This window comes from Manis pentadactyla, chromosome 3 (genome assembly GCF_030020395.1).
Source record: "Manis pentadactyla isolate mManPen7 chromosome 3, mManPen7.hap1, whole genome shotgun sequence".
In the NCBI taxonomy this organism is placed as follows: domain Eukaryota; kingdom Metazoa; phylum Chordata; class Mammalia; order Pholidota; family Manidae; genus Manis; species Manis pentadactyla.
Window position 1 is genome coordinate 95,417,938 of NC_080021.1, and position 27,762 is coordinate 95,445,699.

The window sequence follows — 27,762 nt, forward strand, 5'->3', positions numbered from 1 at the left end:
AGTCACCCTCCCTTCCTTGTACCAGCCCAGAAATGCATGTGCTCCAGCAAATCTGAATCGATTCTTCCACAGCAATTCCTGTGAAAACTACTCAAAAGCTTTAAAGAGATCAACCGACCACATAAGCCCTCAGCACAGGCCCACATGCCTGGCCCTTCTCACTACTTATACTCACTGTATTTGGTTTTGGTGTGAACAGAACAGTTCTCAGGGCAGTTTTCAGAAACCAGCACTGGACTGAACAGATTCGGACAGCATTCTAGCTTGGCGCAAACCCGCCGGCAGAAATCTGCCACTTGGTCAGATGTCCGCACAATCTTGGCCACAGCCCTGTACGTTTTGCCTCTGTACCTAGAAATGAGGAAGGAAAGGTGATAAGGTCATGTGTCTACTTGGACCTATTCTGTCCAGCATGTTCCCAACACGGTCCCTTTATTTTCTAAAATCAAAGCAGCCTGTGAGTGATTTCCGTGTCATTTTGTGTTTTGTCTTTCCTTATGTTCTCCCAAACATAGTTTTAAGCAATGCCCAATATCATGCACCACCTATGTGATGACAGTGCTAAATCTGATTCACTGCCATAAAGATTTCCATTTAGCATATTCTCCTTCTGGTGTACCTAATCGGTGTACATATGTATACCAATTCCAGAATTCTCTGGGAATCTAGAGATTGTCATTTGTTGCTCATCACTTTTGAGAAAAGAATTTTCTCCTGCCCAAGAAAACCACATGCAGTGAAGTCACCAACCTAAAACTAGAAAACAGATCTTCTGGAAAGCAGGTTGGATGGGTTCCTGTTTTTAAAACTGGTACTAAAGCCCTCATCCAAATATTTATAATAAGGATGTAAATAAGGTCTGGATGAGAAGATGGGCATTCAGAAATAGTTTGAATCACCTTTCAATACATTGTTTTATAGGACCTTTGGTACAAAGTACTATAAATTTTTCATCTGGTACCAGATCACAGGTCCTATTTAAGTTCACGTTTCCCTGAACTTAGAGCCCACTGAAATGAGAATATAAGCCTAGCAGGGCTTTTAACTATGCCCTGAATGTATACCCTAGTTTTTCAAGCTGAAATCTTGAACAATTTATTTTCTAGAAAAATAGCATATGGTGGTAGCTCTGACAGACAACATTTATGTTCATTTTAGGAAAACGAACCAACTTCCAGAGGCGTGAGCTACCAAGGCAAGCTGACCTGCCGGCTGGTGAGGTGATGCCGTGAGCTCTCTGCCTGACCTGCTCCTCCCCGCACCTGTGCTTCAGGTTTCTGACACTCCACCAGGAGCAGCAGGGACACTGAACAAATAGTTTAATGTAAGGACAGCATCACTTGAGTAATTTGCAAATTAGAAAAAAATCACACTTGAAACCTAGTTCCGGTTCCCTAAGAATAATGCAATGATAGAAATAAGATAAATTGTGATGTCCATTCACTGGTCTGTCCTATCTGGTCCCTCTGTACCATTTTTCTTCCATCTCTCTGAAAGCTTGCCTTTCTGTGTGGGAACAACTAAGCAGCAATTCTGGGTGGATAAGGTCATGCTTTGATTCCCACAGCCTTGACCATTGTTGGTTCTTCTAGGACCTCTCTCGACCCTGGATGCAGAAGCACACCCCGGCCTTGGCGGGGGCCCTCTGGTTCAATTTTCAGTGCTTCGTGCTTACTGCCCTTTTCATAATAAAAACAGCACAACCCTTGAATGCAGCATGTCTCAAATGTTTTGGGAAATGCAGACTACTTCCTGCACATTTTTCCCTGCAGTTTTTTCCACTACAGTTTTGGTCATCTTAGGGGCTCTCTCTTCTATGGAGCTGAATATTAAGATTCTTAAAGTCCCCTTAAAAAAAAAAACAGAAGGTAAAAAAGCCAGAGAAAAAGACAGGTAGGTATGTTCCCAGACCTGTACAAGTGAGGCTGACACTTCCAGGAACGTGGAGGGATGTGAGGGGCGAGGGCACAAATGCACATGGGCAGCAAGAAGGCAGGTCTCCTCCATGCCTCTGATTTGAGATGATTTGGTGGGAGCAAGGGTTTTAGGAGAGCCTTTCACAGCTGGGAAGAGGCCATCTAAACCTATGAAAGCAGAATGACAGTGTGGTTCCAGGTACTGCACTGCCCTCTTCCCTGCCCTTCTGGAACAGTTCCCTCTGAAAGCTGTGGTGGTGGTGAAGGGGGGCCGGGGCACCAGGCCGGAAGGACTGTGGGCTGGGACTGCAGTGGCCTGGCATAGGGTGGGCACCTGAGCCGGCGGCAGCTAGACCCTGCAGGTGCTGCCAGGACCTCCCTTCCCCAGCGGACTTGCGGCCCCACTGCTGGCAGGTGCCTCCAGCTGGTGGCCTGTTAGGTCTGCCCCAGCCAGAGCTGCTTTGCTCTCTCCAGCCCCCAGACATGCCTAATGGGTAATTCCAGGCCACCATGCAGCGCTGTGCTAGCTCCCGGGGGCGGGGGCTACAGGGGGTCTCTCCCTCCCCCATCCCACTTCCTGCCTGTCTTCCACAGGTGTGGGTGGCAAAGGCCTCCATGATTAAATCCCATCTCAGGGGATCTAGACCCATGGCAGGCCAGGAGGGCAGTATGGCTGCATCCCTGTGTGGGTTTCCCACACATGGGGGGTCGCCCAGCACAGCTACTATGAGGGCCTGGCATTGAATGTTAGCCCAGTGGAGGAGGAGAACAAAGTGATGAGATGGGTGGCCATAACACATCTTAGCCATGAGCCCTCCTATACACTGAGCCCCAGGGTTCCTTGCAGCAAAACTTACAACATGTCTTGGGGGCTTCCGATCCAACAGATGTAGAAAAGAAATATAAACGTAAGTCTGTTTTTATATGTATGTGTATGTGTGCAGACACATGTGTCCATACACTGACAGACACACACATAGATAACTACCCTAGCTTTGTCACTGAGCAAGCCTGAAAGACACAATACCCCAGTACCAGTGAGCTTACTAAAGTCAGGTCTTAGTTTCTAAAAACCCCTTTCTATCTGGCCCCACCCAAAAAAATCAACAACTAAATTAAAAAAAATCCCATCACCAATTGCAAGAAAAACAAGGCTCCTTGGAGAAATAGCTCACTCCAGGACTGGGTGGGACAGGATGAGCTGGGAGCATCTTACTGGATCAGAAAGTAAACCAGGTATCAAAGAATGATAGAGAAATGTCCAAGAGGCAAGAAAACCCCAGCTGGATGTGGCTCCACCTCTGACACAAGCCAAGCATCAAGTGACAACAGCCTAGGGTGATGTCCCACCAAGACAGGGTCCATGAGTTCAGATAGATGTAAGTAAGTCTATGAATAAATGGAAAGGTTGATGAAGGACGGGATACTGATATATGGTGACGTATCTCCCCAAACCTGCTCCTGTGCTGGGGAAGCTTGGCAGACATCACCTTAACTAGGAGCCCAATATAAACAGCACCTGTAATGAGGTAGATGGAAACTGAGCCAGCAGGCGGGATGCAATGAGAAGAAACTAACATTTCTTCTGCAAAATTCCTGCTGAAGATGCATAATCTTAATTCAGTCATGAGGAGACATAAACCCCAAATGAAGTGGCATCCTGCAAAATAAGGGGTCCATAACCTTAAAAAATATCAAGGCTATGAAAGCCAAGGGCAGTCTGAGTGACACAGCACCCCAGCACAAGACGGGGTTCTGGACTGCATGCTTTTGCCCTAAGGACACTTCTGGGGAAACTGATAAAATGTGCTTGGAATCTGAGGACGAGATGTGGTCATGTGTCAATATTCATTTTCTGATTTTGATTATGTTAGGAGAATGTCCTTGTTTGTAGGAAATGATTATGTATTTGGGGGTGATGGGGCCTCATGCCAATAACTTATCCTCAACTCAATCAGGAGAAAGAATACTTCCTTTATTCTGCACTTGCAATTTTTCCATAAGTTTGAGATTGTTTCAGAATAAACATACGAAGGAGAAACAATAAGAATAAATGTTTTTATGGTACATAATGATGCAAACTACATTAACCTCAGCATATAGTATGTTTTCCACTCCATTGTGTTTCTGAGAGCTGCTGGTTGAGAACTGGTGTTTTGGTTATTACAGCAAAGTGGAGAAGAAACCAGAGCACCCAACTCCAGACTGAGCCAATGCACTGGCTTGTTTTGGAGCTGGCCAAGAAATCAGGGCAATTGTCTGAACAACTCTTTTTTTTCGAAGACATACTAAACATATGGAAATATTGGCCTACCAAGGAACATGGGCAAAAGGTATCTATAGGATTTTACCCACTGGCTGGGGTTTAATGCAGTAACTGAATTTCTGTGGTTTTAATGCGGTAATGCTGTCATTTCTGGTTTCCCGAGGACTCTACACCATGGGAGCCTTTCATTCTTACACCATCTCCCAAGATGGGAGGGACAGGTGTCAGCAGCCCACCCGACAGGCATGGGGGCGAGGGGGGAAGCCACACCTTCTGCGGCACATAGGCACCCAGGGAAGCTGCAAAGCTACGATTCCGGCCACCTCCCTGCTCTTTATTTTACCGCAAGTGAAAACAAGAATGTGTTGTAGCGCTCCCTGCCATGAGAGGCTTAAAAACCATTCGCCAGTGCCATGCTTCTGTAGGCAGACTGTATGAGGAGAAGAGCTCAGCACAGGGCAATGCGTCTCACTGCATTTCTGTCAGTGTGAATCCAGAGAGGAAAATGCTGAGCTACATTTATTAAATGGCCCAGGAAGGCTGTTGTAAACACTAAGATAAGATCTTTAAAGCATGTATTACGAGTTCTGTGTAGAAAAAGAAGAAAATATCGAAAGAGACAAACAAGCCAGTACACTGCAGAAAGTCCCTGGTATTATAAATCATCTCAGAAGGAAGGAAGGAACACGTGGAAGGCCACCAACCAGAGCTGACGAACAGCAAAGGTGACAGGGAAGACAGGGGGCGGGGAGAGCCCTCAAATCGGAGTGAGAACATCTTCTCATCTTCACAAGTGGTGCCCATGAGGAGCTGCTGAGAGGACACTCTGAAACAGTACGGGAGGCAGAGAATGACAGGGGGACATGGGAGGGGTCCCACTCAGAACCCCAGAGCTGACAGAAGGATTACTTTAAGATGAAGACATCTGAGATTCAGCAGACGTAGAAAGCAGTTTTCTCAGAGCTCCTCTTATCTGACTGAAAGCAGAACTTGTGAGAAATGAGGACTGCCATAAATTCCCTCATGGGGCAGCCTCTCATCTCAGGAGACTGAGGGTGAACCTATCATAAATCCCCTCTTGGAGGAGCTCATGGCCGTGAAGAGACAGGAAGACCACTCGCTCCCACAGAAACATTATCACAAACTTTCTTATCTCCCATTTGTTCTCTTAAACACCCATTTGTCTTCCCTAAAGAAACCTATTTGTTCTTCCTCTGGAGGCCTTTTCTCCATACTCCCTTTTCCCTACTGAGTCAGGTGTCACTTAGGTGTAACTACCAAATGCCACGTGCCCCTTTGAGTTGCCCATCACTCACCATGAGGCACTCCTGCGTGTGTGCGTACTGCATTGGGAAGGCAACTGTAAGGCAACTGTCTTTTCTCTTGCTAATCTGTCTTCTCTCAATTACTGACATAAGAGGGTAGAGAAGAGGTTGTTTCTTACACACACACACACACACACACACACACACATCAATAAGGGAGTGGGAGAAGCCTTTCACTATCTTCCTACCAACCAAAGCTGGGAATTACTCCCACATGTGAGTGTATGTAACAGGCTGGTGAAAGACAGATGAAGATGGAGAAATGAGTTCTGGAAAAAAATGGTCTCTTTTCTCTCAGCAGTGAAGAGCTGAGAAAAACCAAAATGGGTTTTGAGTCAAAAAGAAATACAGAGTCAAAGAACAACTCTGGTGTAAGGATCCATTCGTGACTACCAGCCTGGTCCAAGTAGGGAGACTTCAGTTTGGCCTAAATTCTATTGTTCATTGTCAAAACGACCCATGGCAGGACCTTTTAACAAAACCTTGTTAGGTTGTGAGGGGGTATGACAGTGGATACCAAGGCTCTTGTTTGTCACATAGGGTTCATGGCCTCGGATCCTGAAGAGCTTAAAGGGAAAAGCAGGTGGAGACTTTATAACTCTGCAGATACAGAGAAACTTTACATGTTTTAACAATGCCCCTCTTCTCAGTGGCCACAATAAGAAATGGTCCCAATTTCCTCAAAACAAAGCTTTTACTTCATTGGTTATATCTTCGTCATTAGAACTGGGTCAGTACATTGATTTACTAGTTTTCAGCCTTAAGATACTCATCTTCTCAGAGATGTCCCTCTTCTTTTAGGATTCTTGCATTTCATTTCAAGTAATGGGGATTCTGTGTGGTAAATGGGGTGTATGTTTGATTTTAGGAAGGACCACATCTAATTCAGAGCATCCTCAACTGGTCTGCATTTGAAGCAGGAACACCACACCCATAATCTGATGAGTTAAGGACACATACAGAAATTCTATTTTCCTGTGACAAACTGGAACATCTGCCTGCCTGCTCCACGCAATGTTTACAGTATACATTTTCAGGACAGCAAATTGCCCAAATCTGAGCAAGGTAAAAGTTAACAGAGCAACAAACAATATTTCTTTTTCAGTGAAAAGTCTCTCAATTTTGGAATTCTTTTTCCCATTAATCACTTTATAGCAATTTTTTAATCACTTTATTTCTTGTTCACAAAATATGGGCATAAGGGAAGGCCAATAGTGGCATAAGAAAACATACAAAACTAATCATTGCTTATAAAAAAGAAGAAGCCAAAATACCATTTCCACAGAACTGAGTACGACTTGGCTAAATGTAAAAATCTGACTTTATCTCCTTTGCACCTGCCTAAGTAACAGTGAAGTCTAACTGCCTCGAAATCTTATCAGGATATTTCCTCTTTAAATAAATGAATAGCTATAACAGAAGTCTGGGGGAAATCTGCACCTGACTTTCAGAAAGAATATCACAAAAGCCATTCAAAGAAGTTGGAAAACTTCTTTGTTGGAAAATGTATTTAAATGTCTCCTGATGCACAGATTTGGAATTTTTTTTTCATCCTCCTCAGGTATAGCTTGAATTCCTCCTCCTGAAATTCAAAACAATGTAGGTCAATTCTGTATACTTAAACTCATCAGAAAGAAAGAATTCTCCCTCAGAGCTGCTGAGACGAACAGGAATGGATTCCATTATTCTGCTTCTGGTACTACAGCTATGAGAGACACAGCTTCTGCCTGAATGGTGAAGACTCCTAACATCACGGAACCCTTACATGGTGTTTAAGTATTGCAATGATTTGCCTTAGTATAAAAGGTATGGCTGTTGGAAAAAAAAAAGAAAAAAATCACAGAAGGACAATGCAGTGACAGTGCTAGTTTTCCTATTGACAGGTCAAAACCTTTCCAATGGCACCTCTATCCGCTCAAGTAAGTGGGTCTTTACTCTTCAGCAGAGGGGACAAAAGCAACCAGTAGCCTCAGACACTAAGGGACAGCACTCGTGTGGCCCATGGGGGGACAAACTCATGCCCTCTCTCTGAAAGCACTCTTTAATATAATTCAATGACCACAAACAAAAGAATTCCTTAAATGCAGGTCCTCCCTCCACTATGTTAATTTATTCATGACAGAAAACACTTCAGCCTTGCAGCAAAGGAGCTCTCTCTCCTCCATTTGCACCAAAGAAAATAAGCAAAGTTGTCAGGATCTAAAAAGTTGTCATTTTACATCAGAAGGAAAGAGGCGACTCAACACGTAGTATTGCAACAAATGCTCCGGCTGACTGTCAATCTGTCAACAGTAGCAGCTGCTTTTGAGATGTCGCTGTGGTCCAGCTCTCCTGAAAGCTGGTTCAGACAGACATTTTCTCATTAGAAGCTGCAGTGGATGAGTCTGCAGAGGAACTCACTGTGGTATCTGATGTAAGACGTAATGCACTGCCTTTACGGTACGGCGGGGCGGATCTCACTGTATCTGTTTTGATTGTATCAGGCTGGATTTAATAAAAGTTATCAGCTTGGTAACATGAAAATGAGGGCCAACACTGCAAAATGAACCCTCTGCCACCTGGGCATCTGGGGCAAGTTTCCAGCTTACTTAGGAACCAGTGAGATTTTTAATGGAATTGAAGAGTTTTGTACTTTTCCTATTTCCATATCCATTAGCTGTATTTTGGAGGTACTGAGTGTTACAGGAAATATTTAAAGTAAGAAGGGTTCCTCTTTACCCATACTTGCTTGGGTTTTCTGCCACCACTACTACTTAGCTTTGGCCTCATAAGAAAATGTTCTATTGCCAATGACCTCTCCCTTAGACAAAGGAGAAAAATATGGAATATTATACTGGAAAAAACTTGTTTTATTTTTTCCTGGGCTATGGGTGAAGCTCATTTAAATATTTCTTGGGAAGGATGAGATACGGTGTCACCTTGCATTGATATGCCACTTTATTAAAAACAAACATTCTCCTTACATATATTCCCTTTAACTCATATGATCTGGCAGAGTATCATCAGACTGCCAGTGACTTTCACTGGTTCTAAGATTACAGAGATACTAAAAAAAGACAGGAAATGCTGAGTGGATGATGACAGTGAACGAGAAGGCTGCTGTATCTCAGCATCGTCACTTGGTTTGGTGCCAGTGTAAGTTAACTACAGAAGAAAATACTATGGTCATACCAATTATTTAACATTCCTCAATTTTCCCTATGAAAAGGGTAGGTACTATCTTTAAGAGAGGGTTTAGGTGTACACTAGTCATTGAAAAGTGGTGCACTCTTTAAAAAAACATCATTTCCCAAATGTTTCTGATACAGTATTTTAGGACACTGTTATCCAAGAAGATAACCAGTAAGATCTACTCTATTTGAAAAGCATAGGTATTAAGAGCAAAAAATCAAAGCAATGATTGAGCATAAATTTAACTTGAGAAATGGTCTTCTTCTACCTGCCTCCCAAACAAGCAAGTTCAAGCAAATCGATGCAGTGGGTGCTCTGAGCGACACAGTCCAAGAAACTTAAGCAAAGCAAAAACATCACCTTTCCCATTATTTCCACATCCAAGAAGCGACCAATACACATCAAACCATGACACATTCACCAACACTAGACAGAGGCCCTGGTTCTTTCTGTCTTCTAAAACTGTCAACTCTCAGAGTAAAGAACATTTGTATCTGGCGTAAACTACAACATCAAGTATGAAGAGCTGTTAATGAATAACACATGATAATGATAACAGATATCCTCTTCTACCAATTTCTCCCCTTTGGAACAAACCATCTCTTTGGCCCAGAAGCACAGCATGTTTCACTCTGAATGTCTAGATCAATAAAGTGTTACTTAAGTCTCCACTTCAGCATCCTAAGGCATAAGGCAAGCATGCAAAGAGCAAAGAATGGTGCAGGTCACACACAGGACTGCAGAAGGACCACCCTTCTGTTCATTTCCATTTCTCTGGGCTATGACAAAAATGAGGTAGGACAAGCTTCCAAGGAGCAGGCTGGAGATTACAAGAACCTTGTTCCCAGATCTGAGAACACTTACTTTGCCTTTAGTGTCTCCTCCTGAAAATTCCAGTGGGGGTCTTCCACCAGCTGTAATTCTCTCAAAACCCTTCCGGGCTTATAAGCTGCATTGATGATCATGCTAAGAACCTGTTGGGAAAAAGAGCCACAGTGAACTTATATCGCATCCATTCCTTCTACACCAAGAATGCTCTGGAAACTGCCCGCTGACACTTCAGCAGAATTTCTGCGCATGTCCATTAAGAGAAGTGGTGTAACGATGTCAGACTGAAGACCCTGCAGGCTAACACTGACAGGGCTCGCCAGCAGTGGGACAGAGAAGGTGGTAAGATCCAAGGCCTCTGGCTGGGAAGGTGAGCGCTGCTGGCGAGCAGATGGCCGACTCTAACATTTCTGGTTGCAGAGAAACTGAACCATTTCCTCCGAGAGCCCACGATTACGCTTCAGCACAATTACTGCTCAGTAGGACCAGCTACTGAGCATTTTTATTATTAAAAATAAACTTCAAAAGGAATCCGCAAGACAGAGGTGACAGATTTGTGCCAACACTACTGAATAGACTTTAGATACCTGTAAAGGGAGTAACAAATTATTTGAGAATCCATCTGACACTGACTCCATTGATGGGCATTTCATACTAGGACAATTCTCTCAGAGATGCAAGTGTTTCAAAAAGGTAGCCTGGAGCATCTAACACCACCTGGTGTCACATTTCCTCAAACTCCCCCTTTACTCCCAAGTCCAAGTCCCAAAAAGTAAACAAGTTGTCACTGCCTACTGACACTCCCAGAAGGGCCAGGCATCTCCCTTCTCTGAGCCTCCGTCTGCAAGCTCTGGGGACATAATACATTTCTGTTCCTCTCCATGCACTTCTCAAATGAAAAGAACAAGGAATTTAGATCCTTTGGGGCACTTGCCTTTCCGTGAGAAAATCAGCATTAACAATGAACATGGAGAAGCTCTGGCATGTGCGTGTGCTGCTGTTTTCTGGGTAGAGAGCTTAAAGAATGTGGAGTGTTATGCAGCACAAAAGGGACACCAAGATCCATGTTGTTCTCACTATGAAATGCCCACTGGTGGACCTGTCATGTGCCAGATCCAGGGAACACATGATAGGAACAGGACACAGTGCCTGCTGCTCCTGAAGTCTATCCCTGTCCAGAAGGGGAACAGGCGAGGCACTGAGGGCATATTTCATGTTTGAGAACAAAGCACTGTTGCAAGGGTGAGGACTGGCTTACTGCAATGCCGAAGCACTTACTCTCTCCTAGAGGCCAGGACAGTATCACTGGGAAGGAAGGAGATGAAACTATGCCCAAGGGATTGTTATGTTACAGCTTTCATGTGCCCGAAGTATCCCAGAATGTAACTGGCATGGCATGGTACACTGACTTAACTCTGAAAGACAACAAAGCTTTCTCATATTTTAACTGAGGATTTGATCTTAAAATATTTTATACCATGCTGTCAGCCAGGATGGCAACTGTCTTTTCTTTGGGCAGCACTGCATTATGTTCCAAGGGGCCTGTAACTCCCCATCAACAGAGCATGGCTCAGTCCATGTGCTAAAAGGCCAGGACAAGGCAGTACACACAGTTTTGGTGTACTTTTTTTTCTGTTAGAATAATCATCTGATTTTACTGTTTACTGTCAGTACAATTTACAGAAACTGAGTTTAAAAACAAATCCAATTATTACTGGCTGAAAGAATGCACAAAGTGTTTATCAACAGGCAATAAAATTTCAACTGATTCTTTTTACTGTGTTCCATGAGAAAAGCCCAGAGCTACATGTTATTTGCTGCATAGCAAAATGCATTTTGTGACTGTGAAAATGCCTTCCAGAGTTCGGTTCGGTCTGGTAACAGGTAGCAATTAAATGGTAAAAAGCACCCGGTATTGAATAATTTTCCCATGGCTTTTCCCAGTGCCACATCACCCATCTCCAAATTCAACAAGCACTCTATAAAAACACTGGAATTGGAGCTGAATGATTTTAGTGTACATGACATCATAGTGTATTACAGTTTCCTCTGGGAAAATAACTAAGTTGGCAGCTGTTACTACTATCTAGAGTTAGACTGAATTACTGTACCTTGCAAAACACCAGAACTCAGTCCATTATGCCCTTGGTCAGATAATGCCTGCAATTAACTAATAGGATGTTAGGTGGGAGGTCAATGAACACTGTTCCCAATAAGCTTGTATGAGGGGGTTTGAGTAACTCAAAGAGGAAAACTGTGCTAGAGCAATGCCTCACTCGATGTCTTGCAGTTCATAAATGTTTGTTGAGAAACTCTTCTACACAGACATCTCCAGTGTATTACCTTCGTAGTTGGGTACATGTGGGATCAAATCCCAGCTCCACCCCTTAGAAGCTGTAAGTCTTTAGAAGCTTGACTGACTTTCCTTGTTTGTATAACGGGGGCACTGCTGTTTATCTGGTTCATAATGAAGGGGATCAGAACACGCTGCCTCAAAATATGCCACTTTGACAAAGGTTTATGTTGAGCTGAAGGCAGCTGAGAAAGAGCACACACAGAAGGTACCCTCTGCCCTCCCCCTTTCTGCCTAAAGCAGGATGTGAACTTCCCTGAGGTGCCTCTTCCTCTCTCCCGTACCAGGAGGTAGAGAACAACACATGTCCCTGGAGAAAGATGGAACTGAGGGGCCCCCGCACAAACAAACCTTACCAGAAGAACCCTCACCTTCCATCAGTTTCCCCCAGGTGTTCACCTCCTCACAGTTTGCCTCCCCCAGAAGCCCAGACCCCTTTTCCTTTTTCTTATCACCTCTCCATAACTTATTGTCTTTTGTTACAATAGCAATGTGAAAATCTAATAAATAAAATGGTGTGTGAAAATTGCAAGCCTAATGGCTCCTCTGGGTTTTCACTTTACTGTGAGGTCTGTAGGCAAAGGAAACCTTTTTGCCTGTTAATCTTTTGTCAATTTAATTTGTAGGCTTGTCACTAAACCTAAGAGAGTGGAGGAAAAGATTTTCCTCCTCTACAGTAGGGACGCTACAATAAATACTGGAGGTAACACCTTGGCATACAAAAAAATGCTTGAAGGTAGCAGCCCTCTTCTCAGTATCAGCGCAGTCACTGACTTGTAAAATAAACTCTTCTGTGCCTTCAGCCTCTCTTCCCCCACTGGTCAATATTTATACTTTAGTCTTGTATTTTTACAAAATAACTCCTTAGAAGCTCCTTGAGTTTCTTGCTGCCACTTCCGTTTCAGAACCAAATGTCAATACTTTTATCTTCATCTTCAATTCAATTTTCAACCTACCTAAACCGGGTTTCCTCTCTGAACACTATGCAAAGCATGCTTTGGGAAAGGGCACGACTGCCCTAACATCTAATTCAATCAGCAGCCGGCCCCACTGGTCTCTGACGAATCCACACTGCCTTCTGCTGCCCAGTCCTCACCCTCCTACCTTGGCTCTATCAGGCACAAAGGTTTGTTCAGAAAGCAGGGAGGGGATCAAGGTGTGGGGTGGCCAGAGGGAGGGAGAGACCAAAGGAGAAAGAGCACAGGTGTGGTCTGCAGGGCAAGAAGCAACCACAGCAAACTGCCTGGGATGCAGGAACCACTCGAGACACGTTGGCTTCCTTCTCCCACGGCCTCCCTTCCATGCACAGGTTCAGCATTGGAAGACTTCATCAAGGATGGGATTTCTTTTCTGTGCACCTTATGAAATTATGTGATTCCATGATTGCCTTACATATTCACTGTCACGAAAACTTCCAAAACACCAAGGTAATTTAGATAACTCCCAACCCCAACTATACTTTATGATCAATGTCATCACAATGTTGAAAGTGCAGGGAACCACTTAGTAAGAAAAGTATTTCTTTGTTGAAATTAGAAAATAACTTCATAACACAAGGATGGCTCCCACAGCGTGAGTTCAGTTGGTTTAATAGAAAGAAGACAGATTTTTGCCTATGAAGGTATGTAATCTGTGGAAGTCCAGTGACCCTAGGGAGAGGTCCCTTTGGGGCAATTTTAAGAGACAGACTGGCCCGCAGGGGAACATGCAGAGTATTCTCTGTGTCGGGGGCTGAGAGAAAGGATCTGGACACAAAGGACTCCCCCTGCTCACTGTCCTACAGCAGACCTTTCTGCTTTGCTGTCTGTTCAAGGGCCACAGTTATAATAATTAGCATTTTACTGAACTCAGGACCCTGAAAGGCCTTCTTGGGCTTAAAGGATTTCTTGTTTTCAACTTCAAAATCAAATGGGATGGAGCTAATTTTTTGTACAGAAAATGACAAAGCATTTTTCTGCTTAGCGCAGTTTCTCTACCAGTAGGGATGGGATACATGGAAAATCGCAAGAGGACTAAAATGAGAAAAGACTCAGCCTTCAACACCTGGCACTGTCAGTACAATTAGAGGCCCAGCGTGTTTCAAAGAACTAGAGGCCCAGAGCTTTCGTTTCTGTAACCACAGTTAAATGGAGAATGCTCATTTTAAATTGCCTCCTTTGCAAAAAAGGGAGTTTGGGTTTCAGAAGAATTCCCACAGCTATGACCTTTTCCTGGAGCTAGCAGTTCAAGCTGACCCTACATCCCAAAGGCTGATATTGTATCCACAGTGTTGAGAGTATTTCTTCTTAAACTCTCACCAAAGTAAATGCCATCAAAACTGCAAGTGAACCACCATGCGCTGGTAAGAGAAAGAGGAACCAGGAGAGGCTCTCTTTTTCTCGAGCACAGATGTAACCTCCAAGGGAAGCCAGAGAAAAGCACAAAACAAACACTGAAAAGAAAACAAGGCCAATAACCTTTTCAAGTTATTTACCCCTTTAAAGTAGTAGTTTTCATTTCCTCAAAAGTGACCTGTTTCATGCATGTCCCAAGACTAATGCTATTGCTGCATCTAATACAGCCCCAAAATGTTATCTCATGGCAACATTATGCTCATCTCTCCTGTGGTTATTAGTAACAAAGATTTTAGAATAACAGTACTAATCGGACATGTTTTACCAAGTGGAGAATTCTATTGCTTTGCCCAAAACTGCCTTCTACATTTAGGTTCTCAACAATGCTTGCCTCTCCTGGGCAACCCACCACCCCTGGAGGCTCAGTGCAGGGCTAGGGGGCCCTATGCTTCCTGGCAGGCAGCACCCCTTCTCTCCTGCACTGAAGAACTTCCCACTTTACTGCTTCAATTGGATTACAAGATCACTCCCCAGTGGAGGCTGTGATTTTCAGGAATTTTCTGCCTCTCCCTGGAAGGCCAACAGGCGACTCCATCACACCTGGGACTGGCCACCCCATCTGTGAGCCCCAGTTACAACTGCCTGAGCGAATACAGCCTCCCTCTCCTCCACTACTCTCCTTCCTCTACTGCATCACTCCCTCAGCGTGTCGACTGTGGCTGGCATCTCCCATCTTGAAAATGAAAACAATGACTTTCTTCCTTCAGCCACTGAATTTCCCCACTCTCTTCTACAGTAAGATCCTGAAGAACTTTCTGCACCCACCGACTCCTCTTTCCCTCCTCTCTTCCTCTCTAGAACCCAATCCAATGTGGCTTCTTGTCCACAACTTCCCCGAAACGGGTCTTACCAAGATCACCCATGATGCCTGTGTCATCAGAGAGGGCAAGCCCCAGCTCTCTGCTACGTCACTGTCGGCAGCATGGGGCTCCGTCCAGCAACCCCTCCTGGGCAGACGGGTCCTGTTCCCACCTCCTAGCACCCCGGCCTCCCGGTCCCCTGCCTGGCTGCTGGTTTTTCCTCAACCCTTTTGTGTCCCCTACCTCCCATGTTAGTCAGCCTCAGGGCCCCACCCCTGGACTTTCCCCTGCTAAATGCTCACTCCACAGTGCATCCACCTTGAAAACTATCCAAATACTTGCAAATGAAGAGCTACCAAATTTACATTTCCATCTTAGACCTTTCCCCCAACTCTAGACTCATATCCACCTCCACCTGGATGTTTAATGGGCAAAGGTCATCTGTGCAAATCAGACCTGTTGACTCTGTCTCACAGGCTTCCCTTCTTGGCCCAGTCCCTCTTCTGAGCGCTAAGGCCAGACTGTGCAGGCCTCTGGGAATTCTCTCTTACTCTCTCGGTCCATACCTACTTTACCAAGAAACCCTCCCTGTTTACTTAAAATCCCTCCACAGCGTATTGGTCTGTTTGTGTACTGTCCACCCCTACGAGAACATAAGCACCAAGAAACCAGAGACTTCACACCTGGCAACAGTAGGTGCTCAGTCAATATTTTTTGAAACTGTGTGTCTCTACACTCATATGGGTGTGCCAGAACACAGCAGGCCTAGAGGGAGCAGCCAGGATGGGCCGTCTCCTCAGCCTGTAAGGGCCTGCCAAACCCCTCAGGAGGGGCCGCATGTCTTGCCACCATGACCCCCAGCTTCCCGCAAGAGCCCACCTGGCAGGGAGTTATGACTATGAATTGCGCAGAGCCCGAATGAATGGATGGAGAGATGGGTCACATTTCATTCACTGCTGGGCTTGCATGGCTCGGAGAATATGCAACATGGCAGATGGTCAGTAACTCTCTGTTAAGTGTTGAACAGGTACACACCTTGATATCAGAGAACCTGGAAAGGTTGTGGATAGATAAAAAGGAAGGTACCTGGACCACAGGGGTACCCTGCAGGCAACACATCACTTACTTCTGCACTTTCTGAGGCCACAGAGCTATTAAGACCACAGAAGCAGACCAAGGGAGAGAAAAATCTCGTTCAATAAAGGAGAACATGCAGGCTCCCCCACGGTTCCTTTGTGCCCTTGTGGTGACCTAATTAGCTACCCCAAACCCTGGCGTCATCAGACTGGTACTCTTGGCTTATTTTTTGAAAAGTTGAACTTATCACAACCTAGTCTCTTAAAAGCCCCAGAAGGCTTAACCGGTCAAGTCTAAACCTTTGCATCCCTTGACCAGGCTGCAATGAAGATAACCTAATTGACTCTTTTAGATATACTGGAGATAAGCAGGCAGATAGATAGATAGATAGATATATGATGGATAGATGGATGGTGGGCAGACGGATGGATAGGTATGTGGGTAGGGTGAGATGGGACTGTGTGGGGTGGGTGTTTGCACACCTGCATATCTGTATTTTACTGACCAGGGAAAACGTTTCTGCCTTGTAGAGCAGAAACTCCATCCAGTCTTACTTTTTTAATCTTATCAGCCTGTCCCACTACCTGCAGACTGATCTTGACGGCAGCTTGAGTGCTCAGGTCTCCAGTCAGTCTGCCTGGCGATCTCAGCCAGGTGGGGCCTGGGGTTACACTGGAGGGAATGAATAAACCCTGGAAGTTCATCACATCAACAAGTTGCTGAGTGTCCGGATCCATACCACTTTCTACTAAGCCTTCTTTTATGCATCAGAAAGATAAAGAAAGGGAGAAGAAAATCAGGTGCTACCTTTTTACCTCTCCACAGGAGGTGCATAGCTTGCCGATTTCCCTCTGTAACTGTTCCCTTCTGAACTGTCTAGAGCCATGAGGCCCTGTGGCAGCAGAGAGTGCCCAGGTCAGTCCGGCTGCTGAGCCAGCAGCATTCTAAGGCCACTACCGGCCTCTGCAGCTGACAGTGATGTGGCAAATGTGAAAAGGGACTCCTGGAGCTCCCCCACTGGAAATAACATTCTCTTTTTTGCTAAAAACAGAGGTTACGTACTAGCAAACATTTACACCAAATAACATTTAAGAAAAACCATGGGTGCTCCCCAAACTTCTATAAGCCACCCTGGAATTTTATCCTGGTGGTGTTGCCTTTACAGCCGGCACAACAGGGATTGATTCTTCCTGAGCTGCTGTTTCAGTCAGGCCTGCCAGCAGGACCGGCCAGTGTTCTTCATTTGGTAATGCACCTGCATCAGTGGGCCCTGCAGCACAGGGCACACGGTAGGAGTGGCTCTTACCACTGCCCACCTTTGTCTCCTGTGCACTCGCTGGCTCACTCGCTCTTTCACACTGGACACAAGCTCACAACACTCACCTTCCTCACTGTATATAAAGGAGGTGTCTCAGACCAGGAGACTCACGAGAGTACACATGAAAGTACAAAGCAGAAATGGCATGAACACCTCCATGAATGGCCTACAAGACTATCACAGGACACTAATGAGCTCCGAGGTGGGGGAGGCTTGTCATACAGAGATCTCCCTAGTGTACGGGGGGCCCACACAGATCTGCAGTCTGTATATCCCGTTGGGAGACCCTGGCATCCTGGGGCAGGCATGGGGATGGAGGTATTTGGGACAGACAAGACAATCCTGGTTGACAATGACCACATGGAGCCTGTGGATTTGCTTCATAGTAAACACCAGCACCACTGCCTGGACTTACAGGTCCCCCTTCCTGGGACTGGGCCCAGGGCTCCCATAAGACGCCCTAGTCCGAGAGGCTGTCGCCAGCTAGACCTGCTCCTCCCCTTGGGGCCAGTCAACAGCTCTGGCTCCAGCTTCTCAGAGGTCCTCTGCCTCCCTTCATTGCACCCTATCTAGAACCGAGGCTGTGACAGCTCTTAATCTCTCAAAACGAATCTCTCTCTCCAGTCTAAGGCTCAGAGCGCTCCTTGCCCAGAAAGTGAAGAGGGGCATGGATTCACCATTGCTTTTGCCAGAAACTCCTCCCTGGTACAGTGCTCTCTCCGAGTTCAGAGCCTCTTCTTGGGGCTCAGCCCCCAAGGCCACAGGCTCCATCTGCTCCCAGCGCCCAGACTGGGGGAGAACAGCCATCACCTGACCTTTTCCAAAGATGGCAAACCTTTAACTGCCACACAGCCCATGGCCTGGGAAGCAAACGCACTGGCTTTGCTCCAATTACCTCATTCTAAGTAAAATGAAATCTGAAACCACAAGGGGATCTGGTGCTGAAGAACAGGCATTAGCCTAAGTACTGGCTTGTCGAAACTGAGTTTCTTGCACTCACTGAACTGAAGTGCTTGTGTTTTTTTTTTTTTCTCTTCTTCCTGCCTCATGCATTTTCTGAACATCAGCAAAAAACTAGTTTTGTCATCAGAAAACTGCTCCCCTCTGGCTTTTAAATTTGGCTGCTGGCACCGATCAGAGAATTGATCAGGGTTTGACCTAAAACACTCATGTAGTAAAAGTAAAATAACCAACCCCTAACAACAGGCTGAACCTAGGGGCATCTGACTGTTAACAGAACTGGCGGGTGCCCGGGGACCTCATTTTAGTAAGTGGAACTTTGGGTGTGAGACAGTCTTGCAGGCTGCTTACCAGAAACCTCCAGCTCTCCGTGTGCATGTCAGCTTTCATGTGCCTTTCTGACAATTCCCAACAGAAACAGGCACAGATACAGGCAGACAACATCAGCAAGGGAAAAACCACACTCCTGGGCTTCCTGGGCTGACTGACAGTGCAGCTGGTGGGCGGCAGCCAATTCTCAGGCCATGGCTGTTACCTCGCATGGTGACAGGTTTCTCACGTGCAATCCTAGTTTGATTTCTTCTTTGATTGCACCTGCCATCTGCAGAGATCTATGGTCTGTGCCAATTTACTCAGCTGGGGTTATATGGCAGCTCTTGTCCATGTGGCCACAACCTTTCAGAGGTGTCCTCTCACCCCATCGTCTTTAGTGCATATATGTCATTGATGACATCTACTTGTCCCTTGGCCTGAGCCTGACCTGCACTGTTTGGTTTCAGGATGTAATGTCAACTGCACAGGGGAAGCCAGTTTAAAGGAAAGTAGCTCCAAACTGCTGCAAAAGGACAACATCTGCAGAGAGTCCAGGAGAGTGCCCCGGCTGGTGGAGACTCATGCAGGCTTGGGCGTCTTCTGTGGTTCTCTAAGGGAGGGTGCAATAAGTGGTTGCTTTATTTCCCTTCCCACCATTCGAGGGTAAGCTCAGTGTGCCAGGCCTCCCACTGCAGGCCGCTGGCCCCCTTCCCTGCAGACCCTGTGGGACTTGACTGTGCTCTCCAAGCACCTGCGCCAGCCCTGTCCCGGCATGGGAGAACTCTCTATGCGGCAACATTCTGTGCTTGCGTGTCCTTCGCACTTGACCAGAAGCTCATGAAGGGCAGGACCTACACTCTAACATTTTCTGTGTTAAATGCTCCCAAACAAACAGCCATGACAGTGGCCCAATCCATGTCATACACTGCTTCTTCTCAATTGCACCCCCAATTTTCTTGCTAAAACAGATTTTTGTTTTCTAAATACGTAACAGTCCTCAGTTGTGAATGCTGCAGATGGCCTGGGCAAGCAAACGTGCTCTGGCTCTGCTGCAGTTACCTCACTCTGTTTAAGTGAAATGAAATCTGAAACCAGAGAGAGGCTCTCGTCTTGAGGGCAAAGCATTAGCTCAGTGTCACTAGGAGGCTCTGTCATCCAGAGCACGAATCTGCATTCCTTCCACAAGCAGGGCCCTGGCTACTTGGCTCCCCTTACAAGGAAGCACCAGGCATGCCAGGCTTCTTTTTTCTTTACAAAATAGAACCTCTTTGATACCTGCCATTGTCCCAGCCTAAGGACCTATGGCACAGCCACATGGACTGCCTTCCTTTCCCAGACATGGCCCTGCACATCCACCTGTGCAGCCTCACCCGGGGGGCTGCGTATTCACGGTTTGACTCCCCTGCCTCTGCCAGATCGGTGTCCCTTGCCGTGTATCTGTCACTCCCTCCCCTGTGCTCCAGAGCACTTAGCTCGTGTCTCCAGTGAGTACTCACCCTCCTGTGCCACCAGCTTACGATCATGTAAGGCAGAGGGCGGTCTGTGTTTGTTTTCTGGCCAGTACTTCATGCAGCACCTGGCTCCTACAAGTTGCCTAACAAACATCTGTTCAGTAAATGGATTGCTGTGCCCAAGGAATTAAAACACATTCATCATGGCACAGTAGCAATAAAGAAGATATATGTGATGTCCTCTTTCTTAAGAGAAAGAACTGATGTGTGTGAAAAAAGCAGAGAGAGTTCCAAGAGCAGTTTGGAAATGGTTCCAGAATTCCAGTCCGTCTCCAAACACTGCCTGGGGCTAAGCCATAAAACTGTAACAGAGAGGAAACCCTCCATCAGCGTAATGAGGGTCCACCTCTGTCTACAGGTCGTCTCCCAAAGGCAGGAGAGAAATGGGGAACAATACCATCAAAACAATGAGCAGCCTGGGCTGGCCTGGACGCAGCCCACGAACAAACCTCCTGCAAGCAGCTGGTCCCCTCGGAGCACTGACCGCATGCCTGCTGCGTGCAGATGCCGGTCTCAGAGCCGCGCATGAGGAGTAAGAGCCACTCAACCCAGCCTGTGAGTGTCCACTTTTAACCACACTCTCTACTGGCTCCAGAAGCCCATTTTTGCCTTCCAGGTTTACTTACCTTTTCCAAGAAACCACTCTGCACACAAGGATCCTTCCTCTGCCTCCCCAAAGCTCTGTATTCACATCCAGTACAACCTTTTCCCCTGAACTGGGGGAGAAACACATCCCTCCCACCATCTGTGAGCATTCCATGGGCAGGAACCCCATTTCCTTTCATCTTGGTAAGATCAGCTCCCTGCCACAGGAAGGAGAAGGCAGGTGTTTGGTAAATGCCACCTGAACTGATTCAAATGCCAATTACCTCCTTCAGAAACCGCACCTGTATCTTAACACCCCGTGACAGTAAGTCGGCGATGACTGAGAACGAGCTTTACCTCCTTAAGAACCAGCACGCATTTGCCTGGTCCCACTGACTGAGGTAGCTCTGCGATTCTCCCTTTGTTGAGGTAAGGGCCTGAGAAACACCTGTGGTTGATGAAGAGCTGAGGACAGCAGTATTTCCCGTTGGCGGTACCTGCGGGGAAGAGCAACACAGCTGATGCCTTATAAACCACACAACACTTGCTTAGCCACTTAGCTGGTATAACTGCGCAGAAATGGACTGTCTTAACATCAAGAAGTTTTATGGCCACATCTGATTATTTTTCCTGCCATACAAATGAACTTTTCTGTTTATTATGCAGGATTCAAGACACACCAAAAGATGCAAAAACTAAGACACTGACAACTTGTTGTCACTAGGCAGCTAAGGAAACACCCACTGGCCCCACAGCTAAGTCCCACTGCATGTTAACCCCTGAAACCCCACCTTCCCTTCCCACCACTTGGAATCTGGCATCTATCATGCCCATGCAAGTCTATAAACATTACCACCCACATATGTATGTGTGTGTCAACAAGCAATATAGGCCATTATGGATATTTTAAAATTATTTCATAAGTGGTTTTCTGCAACACTTTTGTTTGTGCAGCAGGAACTTTCTGAGATCCATCCAAGTTGGTAAGCGAAAATCCAGAACATTCATACATTTTTCACTTCGGTACAAGATGGCATTACATACATACATCACAATTGGGCTTCCTGTCTCTCTTCTTGATCACACTCAGTTGTTTCCTCTTACCCAACATGCCCAACAGTGCTTTAAAGAATACAACTGTAAAGATCTACTTGGACTATGGGCAAGAGAGTCCCCCAAGTATATCACAAGGAGTGGGACTGCTCAGCCGTGGGGTCTGCTTATCTTTAGTTTTCCTAGACACGCAGCATGTTCCTACAGGGACTATCTCAACACACACTCCCATCCACCTGATGGAAGAGGTCCTGCTGCCCCACACCCTGGAGGGCTTCTTCCTTCTGTCATCTGGTGGGTGTGACATGGACCTCACAGTGCCTTAAATTTACACTGTCTCCATTATGCTTTTGACTTAGAAAGTGAACAGGGCAAGCTGGTGTCTAGTTATGTCTCAAGCTGCTGAAGGGAGAAAAGTAGAACAAATGGCAAGCTAGCACCCTAAAGCTTCTTGATGTCTATAAATAGAATGAGGTTTCACTTTCAGCAAAGACACTAGCCGTCTACCACGCTGCTCCCAGCTAAGCTACACAGTGGTATTTCTATAAAAACAGTTATTCATTTGGGACGGTAATTTAACAGCCCAGGAAGGCTTGTCCTCATAGGACTTCAACTAGGAACCAACAGCTGAAGAAGGAGAAATGTTATATTTCTGGGTATAAGACAAAAGGAGTGAAGTAACAATTACAGACTCTAAAAGCATAGCTCACATGGTTCTTTTAAAACCATTCTGTAGTTTGAATTCTATACAACAGGCAAAAAAATAAAGTCCACACAAATTTTTGTAAGGATTTCCTTGCCCAGACCTTTAGAAAAAACAATTTTAGTATGTCTACTTAAAAAATTGCTCTCTTTTCAGTCAAAGATAACTTGGACTAATAGGATTCTCCCATGGCATATAGGTATTAATCCTAGACTCAGAGCAGGTTTCATTTTGCTAGAAAATAAAATCCTTAATCAAAGTATTACTTAATGTGCAAACATATCTATAAACAGATTTATGGTCAAAGGGTAATTCACATTTGTGTTTTCAAAACTTATTGTAAGACATAGAATTTCATACATTAAAAAACATATTATTCACAATCAGCTGTTCAAACACAGAGGGTTTTTAAGGAACAATTCAAAAGCCCACAGGGACGTATTAACCATTCATGGAAAAATGTAAGTGGAACTGATATAAAATGCTAAAAAAGGAACGCCTAATAATATTTTCAACTCTTTCCTTTTCCACATGATCATCTGTGATACATAGCTCTGATTAGGCTCATAATTTCCAAGTAACACATGGACCCTTTCCTGCGGACCAAGAGAATTCTCTAGAGTACTTAGCAAGAAGCAGAAAAGGGGCACAGAGAATTTAGCTTAGAAGATTTAAAAAAATGGAGGGGGGCAGGTATCTGTTTATAAGTAGCACTAGAAAAAAAGAATAGATTCAAAATTGAGATGTTCTCATGCTGACCTAAAAACATATCCATGTTCCCCATTCACAACCTGGGAAGGGACAGAAAGCCGTAAATGGGCTCATTTACCTGTGGTTTCCAGGTGAGGGAATAAGCAAAGGTCATGAGGTATTTTCTCAACAGGCACTGTGGACGGCAATCTGTTGATAAAGAAAATAAAACTACCATGGGTCATGCACTTTAGAAGAAGGTAGTATACTTCCAAAGTTTTTTCCTAACTTAAGCGACTATGACAGAACTTGAAGCATGTAGTAAGCTTTGTGCTATAATTCAGTAAAAAGTTGCTGAATTAATATTAAAAAAATGTAGCCTTAGGGGAAAAGAGGTGAACTGGGTTTTCACAGAGGTATCCAGGTTGAATGCATAGAAATCACACAGTTGACAGATGACATAAAGTAACCAAGAGCTCTTAGTAGGGTCATCTACAGCACTGGTTCTCAAAGTGAGACCCCCAAACTGGCAAATCATCACCATCTGGGATGTCATTAGATGCACAGATGCTCAGGCGCCACCAAAGACACCCTCAGTCAGAGATTTTAGAGACAGGGCCCAGCATTCTGTGTTTTTGCAAGCTGGCTAGGTGACTAAGTCAAGTGAAGGGTGAGACCACTGATTCACAGACTGCAAATTTAGGAGTTAAGAATGCAAATTTGGGTTCAATGATGGGACTACTATTTTATTATTCTGTATTTCAATGTTATCCAGATAAAACTGGAGTCAGATCATTAATCTGATACACTGTGTTTAGGAATGAATGTACAAAAAGTACCACAAAACTTACATTCAAATGGAAATGCGGTTATTATTCAGTTTGGTTCTATTTAAATTTAAGCATGGACATAGACAAAATGCTGTTTCCAATTCCCTTTCCATCAGTATATTTTTATTAAGAAAGAATAATTTGGCAAGGGATGTGTATTAGAGTGCATTTTAGATATTTTTCAATATACGAAAATGTTACTACTAACAGTTACTTTTTTCACAAACATCCTGCCTTGCATGTACACATGCTGCTAGGACTCCCTCCCTCTCCCCATAAAAGTATAGTCCAAACAGGGGTAACCTACATTTATTCAACAATGTAGAACCCACAGATTTTTTCCACACAAAATCTAATCTTCATCAAAACCCCGAGAAATAGGTATTTCACAAATGAGGGCATTGAGATACAGACAACTGAAGCAGCTCCCTCAAGTACACCCAGCTGGGAGCTACCAGGGCTGGTGCCAGTAGAAGGCCCCCACCCCTGCTACCTGCCAGGCCTGGCTGTGAGCCTGCTGTGGGGAAGTAGGGGGCAGCTCTGCGCCAGCCAGGGCATCATGGACAGCCAGCACGATCAACGTGCAAGCCTCATGTGTCCCCCAGCCTCATGTGGAGTGAATGTGAGAAACTACAACCTGGAGTAGAAAGTCCTTTAGAAGCAGGGCATCCTGCACATACTAGATGCACAATACTTCGCAGTAGATATATTTTCCCCTCATCTTTACTACTGTGTTCAGTGTTAACTAACTCTAAAACAGCCATACTTCCCATCCTCTAGGAAGACACTTTTGTCTACCATGTAGTTTTTGGAAAAATAATAAACTTACTGTTTTTCCGGTTGCACAACTGCAATCTTTCTCTTCTTTTGTGCTGTACAACAGGCAAAAAGGACAAAAAGAGAATCAGCTTTGTCAGCTAGTTGGCATTTTTAAAAAATGGCTGTGTCAGTTTTAAAGTAACAATTTACAGACTAAAAAGTTATTCCATATATGCCCCAATTTTATCATAATTTCTTCTAGCATAAAATTGACTCATCAGAAATGAGGTCTAAATAGGATTTAGTACATCTAATCTTACCATGATACTGGCCACTTTATTCTAAAATGTGCTTTTAGTAAGAAAATGAGCATACATACATCTCACATGAACACATCTGGTAAAATAAATTGTTGTAAGTGTGATTACCCAAAAAATGTACTGGGGGTTGCCATGGAAGGGAGGGGTGGAAGGATGGGTGAGACAGGTGACGGGGATAAAGAGGTACAAACTCCAAATTACAAAATAAATTAGTCACAGGGATGGAAGAATATATACCACAGGGAATATAGCCAGTTATATTGTAATTTCTTTGTATGTTGACAGATGGTAATTACACTATCACGGTGCGCATTTAGTAATGTATACAACTGTTGAATCACTATGTTGTATATCTGAAACCAACATAATATTGATTATTGGCTAAATATGATATCAACTATATCTCAATAAAAAAAGAATGATGTGATATAATGTACTTTTCAAGGTACAGCTGAAATCTCAGTGGTTAGTTACTGGTAAGAGTAGGTAAGTGTTTATATGTGTCAATTGGGACCAATTATGATTCTCTTGGGGTAAACCTCATGAGAAAAATTAGTTCTCTCTCAGACATGATAATACAAAACTATAGTTACAAAAATTAGCTTAAATTTTCTTGAATCAAAATAATGAAGTGCATGCAAAACTGGGAGTGAATATTCCAGATACTTGATCTCTGCCTGTCTGGAACCTTCAACTGCCTCAACACTATGACTTAGTTTGTCAACTTGTAAAATGTTTCCAGCCATTCATCTCATGCAGACATGTAAAGGAGGGACAACTCACGTACTCGAACTAATGGTGTTCTGTGTGCCATCTACCACCTATTTTGTTTTTCACATAGTGTCTATACTATTTTATTTAAACTGCCTGTTTATTCACCCAAATCTTCAACATTATCCACCTCAGCTCCAAACTGGATGATACTCACAGACTGTTTTGTGTGGTGTGGTCAAAGGATAAGAGTTCGCTTCACACCAGCCTACTGGAAATATGTCCATGGACTCCACATCAACAATGAACTCGGGAGCAGGAGTCTGCAGACCTGCAGACGACAGGTAAAAACAAAACTCTTAGCAACAAAGATGCAGAAGAAGAAAGGAAGTATGGAGCCTGCCTGAGACTAAGGAAACATTCTCCCAAAGGTGAGACACAAACCCAACAAGTCTTACAACAGATGCAAATGCCTGAAATAAAAGCAGCAGGAGTCCAAGGGGCTCCATAAAGGGGAGTTTGGGAAAGGGAGACACTTCCCACTGCAAACAGGATGAGGAGGAAGGAATCTGGGAACAACTGGCATTGGAGCCAGAAAAGCTGGAAAGGCAGCAAGTCTCTCCTTTCTGAAGGACAGCTTTGAGATAAGGAAGCATGGCTGCACTAGGATGGGAGCCTAGAGGACCTAGGGTAGCACATGATTAAGCCACCAAGCAAAGGTAACCCAACACCAAGGGAAGGTCAGCCTTCAACTAATGATGTTCAACATTCCAGTTACAAGAAACTGGTAAGACTCGGGAACGCTGGTTATGAGTGGTGAACACTTACAACACAATTTCCCTAGGGAACATGTTTGTCTATCGGTTTGATTGGAGTTACTTTTTGAACTCAGTTTGTGGGCTGTGGACTTTGGCCACATTACATAAAAGTCATTTATGCAGGGATGACTTTTTAGTGGGGTCTGCCTAACCTCCACCCCATCTCATGATCCTAATAATGCCGGGTGATAAGTCAGCAGTACAGTGGAGAGACTGAAATAGATGTGAGACAGTTTGACATATCTGTATATTTTGAGCAAAGGCTTCAAGGAGCTCTGGCTATTGAGAGAACAAATTTGGAACACCGAATCAATAACTCTTTCAAAAAAAAAAAAAAAACACTTAGAGGGATGAAACTCTTGAACGAAGAATCAAAAGATAAGAGTTCTATTAACAGAGGGTGACTCACTGGCTCTGACCACTTAATCGTGCTTTGGTTCCACACCGGGAACCAAGATGAAAACGACACAGCAGAGCCCATCACACGTCCATGTCCTCACACGGCGTCTGATAGATTCGGAATGACATTCCTCAAAATGTGGCTTCGTGAAGCCAAACACCAGCAGACAGAATGGTCCTGGTCATTTTAACTGATATTAGCTCCATTGGCTCCCTACCTCTCGCTTCCCATCATAAAGTAGACACTGTAAAACAGATTATGTTATTTGACTGATGTAGGTTCCCGATCTAGTGCTAAACCAGTGTTCTGGGCTGTACGGTGGTACACTGAACACGCTGGCAGTGGACTCTTATGTGCACATATTTATCCATCACGTATAGTTACTTTGAACTTCTGACTTGTTCTCAAAGCATTTACTATGACTAGCAATCTAAATTTCTTTTTGCTTGATTCTCCTATGATGTGAAGGATACATAAACTCAGGGAATGAAAGCAGGTTTATAAAGACTCTTTTTCCACCGAGTTCAATAACTAAAAATCATTTCTGTCTCATTACTGTAAGACTCAACTAATGCTTACCCTATTTGTCAAAGAAATCAAATGAACAAGACGTCCAAAACAAACAAAGGTAAAGGAACTCTCCAAGTAGCTTCAAATGTGGAA

General features: G+C 44.6%; 1 protein-coding gene across 4 annotated transcripts in view; it reads right to left on the reverse strand.

Moving 5' to 3' along the window:
• SFMBT2 (Scm like with four mbt domains 2) overlaps positions 1 to 27,762 on the reverse strand; it is a 196,274-nt gene that overhangs the window by 17,047 nt on the left and 151,465 nt on the right. For all 4 annotated transcript variants that reach the window (XM_057498177.1, XM_036908174.2, XM_036908175.2 and 1 more), the window contains exons 12-17: positions 26,099 to 26,212; positions 24,921 to 24,963; positions 23,401 to 23,471; positions 21,173 to 21,312; positions 9,543 to 9,652; positions 176 to 351 (exon numbers count right to left, since the gene is read on the reverse strand). In XM_057498177.1, the coding sequence (XP_057354160.1) occupies positions 176 to 351; positions 9,543 to 9,652; positions 21,173 to 21,312; positions 23,401 to 23,471; positions 24,921 to 24,963; positions 26,099 to 26,212 (654 nt within the window). The remainder of the gene's footprint in view (positions 1 to 175; positions 352 to 9,542; positions 9,653 to 21,172; positions 21,313 to 23,400; positions 23,472 to 24,920; positions 24,964 to 26,098; positions 26,213 to 27,762) is intronic.